At 41.9% G+C, this 3749-nt stretch overlaps 1 protein-coding gene across 1 annotated transcript; it reads left to right on the top strand.

Moving 5' to 3' along the window:
* TIGD4 (tigger transposable element derived 4) lies at positions 1-3440 on the top strand. Its single transcript, XM_038755288.1, has 2 exons — positions 1-146; positions 1119-3440. The coding sequence occupies exon 2, from the start codon at positions 1719-1721 to the stop codon at positions 3261-3263; it is 1545 nt and encodes a 514-aa protein (XP_038611216.1). The 5' UTR covers positions 1-146; positions 1119-1718; the 3' UTR covers positions 3264-3440.
* Positions 3441-3749: the final 309 nt, after the last annotated feature.

The raw sequence follows: 3749 nt of genomic DNA, 5'->3' as shown, positions 1-3749 counted from the left end.
AGCAGTCCTTTCCACACTAGGGACAAATGAAGGTAATCCTTTGGTTTGCAGTTGCAGCTGCTAATATATTGCCCGGGAGATGTTTACAGCTCGGCGTGCTAAACAAAGCGAAACGAAACACTCCTGAACATTTCATTCAGAAGGTGGTAAGCAGATGGGATGGGTTACTCCAAGAAGAGTTTGGGAAAATTAATAGATCAGAGGTGTCTAATATGTTTCTAAGAAAATAAGGAATACTTTATCAAATGGTTCTGATGTCCAGAAGAGGCAACTATCACATGTTTCTCCAAACATCCAGTGGCCAAGGCTGGAGACAAAATCCTGGGCTGCATGGATTTTGTTTTATGTTCAACCTACCCAATACCTTGTAGAAGGGAATTTTCCAGTTGCAGCAGCTGTAGTCATTGCTCTGCCTGGATGAAATGAAAGTTATATGGTCTGCCAGTGCCTCTTTTGAAACTGGTATTATTTCTGAAAGGACAGAATCAGACTTGTATGCCTCTTCAATTTATTTGGATGAATATGTTTTCTTTAAGAGCGAAAGGGAAGCAGCATGGCCTTGTGGAAAGAGCACAGGCCTGGGAGTAAGAGACATGGGTTCTAATCCTGGTTCCACCGCATGTCTACTCTGTAAAATGGGGTTTAAGACTGTGAGCCCCATATGGGACAGGAACTGTGTCCAACCTAATTGCCTTTTATCCACCCCAGAGCTCAGAACAGTCCGTGGCACACAGTAAGCACTCAACAAATACCACAGTTATTATTATTATTAGAGGAGGCAGACTTAACTCCCTGCAGAAATATCCACCGGGGATCAATTTGGCATCATTTTTAGTCTGTCTATTTTTGTTGGGCACATCTTGGCCGCACTTAAATTGTGCTGGTTTACTTCAGTGGCACATGAAGCAGCATTCAGAGGCAGCATTCAGAGGCAAATGGGGACTTACAAATACACAGCAGATGTAGAAGCCTTTTAGAAAGAAGTCTTCGGAGAGAGGGCAAAGGTCTTGGAAGAAGGGTTTCATCTCATTGCTTCTTGATTAAACTATTGGGATTGGGAGATGTTCTTTTCAATACAGAACTGAAAGAGTAACAGTTTTGTTCCCTGTTTCTAACAGTTCTGAAAAGCTGAGGAGGAAACTCTGAGAATATGAGCCCTACAAGAGTCCTAGGGTGATTCTCACCCCTCAGTGAACAGGGAAGCACGCAGCCAGAAAGAAAATGAGATGAAGCAATTCTGCCTGAAATATCATTTTGTGGGGAAAATAATGATTCCTTTTAACTCTCGAGTTACTCTATGGAAGCAGAGGAAACTAAAATGGGAAAGATAAATGGGAACATCTTGAAAGATTGACACTCCAAAAATACATCTGCAGGACTAGGCAGGCTTGAAATAATGAGACTTCTATTTTTGTTTGACTTTTGCATCTTTGATTGGGAGGAACTGGGCTGCAAAGCATCCCAGAGAGGAACTTTCTGTTGTCTTAACCTGTCAGGATTGCCACCGCAACTTAAAAATTGCTTTTTAGAGGACTTCGATTAATAGGGAGCTAATATTTAGACAGGAATTTGCCAGAGAGCCCATAAGGCTGTTAGATGCTTTGTCAAGCTCCTGAAATGTGAAGCGCTGCTTCGACTTCAGCCCCCTGCCACACCAATTTTAGGAAAGAGCTGCCCCCCACCTCAAAGCAAAGCTGTCTTCCAAACAACCGGACCCAATGGCGGAGACTTCAGCGGATCCCTCGCCTGAACCTGTAACCAGGAAAAAGAAAAGTCTGTCCATCGAGGAAAAAGTCGACATCATTAATGCTGTCGAAAGTGGCAAGAAAAAGACAGAGATTGCAGCAAAATATGGGATAAAGAAGAATTCGATATCTTCGATTATGAAGAACAAGGATAAGGTCCTGGAAGCCTTCGGATCTTTGCGGATTGATCCTAAACGAAAAAGACTAAGAACCGCTTTTTACACGGATCTGGAAGAGGCGTTAATGAAGTGGTACCGAATTGCTCAGTGTCTGAGTGTACCAGTAAATGGGCCGATGTTGCGGCTCAAAGCTAATGACTTTGCCCAGAAGCTGGGACATAGTGATTTTAAATGCAGTAATGGCTGGCTGGACCGTTTTAAATCAAGGTATGGCTTAGTATTCAGAGCTCAGCCCGTGGAAGCTGCGACAACTTCAGCAGATGCTTCGACGGTCTGGCACCAAAATGTGCTCCCTCATTATTTGAATGAGTATCGCCCCAAGAACGTGTTTAATGTGAAGGAGATGGGGTTGCTTTATCGGATGCTGCCAACGAACACTTTTGTGTTTAAAGGGGAAACTTGCTCCATTGGAAAACTCAGCAGAGAGAGAATAACTCTGGTGGTTGGAACCAACATGGATGGCTCGGAGAGACTCCCTTTACTTGTCATTGGGAAAAACAAAAATCCCCACTGCTTTAAAGGGGTAAAATCACTGCCTGTGGAGTATGAAGCAAACAGAATGGCATGGTTGACCTCAGAAGTGTTCGAACAGTGGATGCAGAGGCTGGATGAGAAATTTCAAGCTCAGCAACGCCGAGTAGTCATTTTTGTCGAGACTCTTCCGGCGCACCCAGAGGTGAAGAACCTAAAATCGATTGAGTTGGCATTCTTCCCTTCCTGTTCATCTTCCAAATTTGTAGCCATGCAACAAGGGATTATTAAAAGTCTGAAAGTCAAGTACCGACACTGTCTCATCCAAAAATTTGTAAACTGTGTGGAGGGCAGCAAGGAGTTTACGCTCTCTCTTCTGGATGCGGTTGACACCTTACACCTGTGTTGGAGGACAGTAACTTCAGAGACGATTGTCAGGAGCTTCGAAGAGGCGGGATTCAAATCACAGAAGGGAGAAGGCAACAAAACACTCATAGAGACTGAAAGTGACTTAGATCTGATTTCCCATGCCCGGGCTGCGGGAGTGGAATTTCCAGAAGGCCTTTCTCTAGAGGAATATGCAGCTCTGGATGATGATTTAGTGACATGTGAAATGGTTTCTGACAGTGGGCTGAAATGGAAGAAAGATGAAACTTCGGAGGAGAAGGGCTCTTTTACCTCTGATGAGGACGAGGAGGAGGAAGATAGTGGAATTCCAGAAACTGAACTGCCTTTGCCATCAAAAAATGAGGCCTTGGCTGCTTTAGATACCTTTAAAAGATTTCTTAGAAGTCAAGAAATGACTGAGGGACTTCATAATTCCCTAGCAGACCTTGAAAATTTTATTCAGCATACATCATCTAAATAATGCTGTGAGATGAATAGCTTTCCCATATTAATAGTCAATTAAAAACAAAAATGGAAACTTGGTTGTTAAGGATTATGTAGTTAATTTGCAAGGATCTGTGATTTGGAATTGCAGATAAAATAGAGTGGTAGTCTCGAGTTGAAAATCATGTCTGTCAACTAAGAAAATTTCTTTGGAATTTGGAAAAATGCAAATCCTGTCCAATTCTTTTCTGTTAGAGTGAAAGAATGGTATTCACCATAATAAAAAATGACCCTCCAATTCAGAGATACAAGTAGACTGAATTGATGGACTGTTTCTAATCTCTATATACTCAGTTTCCAAACTATATATTAAAGGAAATAATTAAAATCTACAACTATTGTAGCATTTTCTTATGCATATCAACTAGTAGGCTTTATCTTCTAGGCTTTTAACATTCTGTAATGTTAACAGTGAAAATCTACAGTTTACTTTTCAGTAGGGCTAAGTGTGTAATTGTAAAAA

Source organism: Tachyglossus aculeatus, chromosome 12 (genome assembly GCF_015852505.1).
Source record: "Tachyglossus aculeatus isolate mTacAcu1 chromosome 12, mTacAcu1.pri, whole genome shotgun sequence".
Classification (NCBI taxonomy): Eukaryota; Metazoa; Chordata; class Mammalia; order Monotremata; family Tachyglossidae; genus Tachyglossus; species Tachyglossus aculeatus.
This window is presented reverse-complemented; position numbering and strand designations above follow the sequence as displayed.

What these genes read in the sequence shown, in the direction of transcription:
- TIGD4 (XM_038755288.1), top strand. Translation starts at nt 1,719, where the DNA reads ATGGCGGAGACTTCAGCGGATCCCTCGCCTGAACCTGTAACCAGGAAA.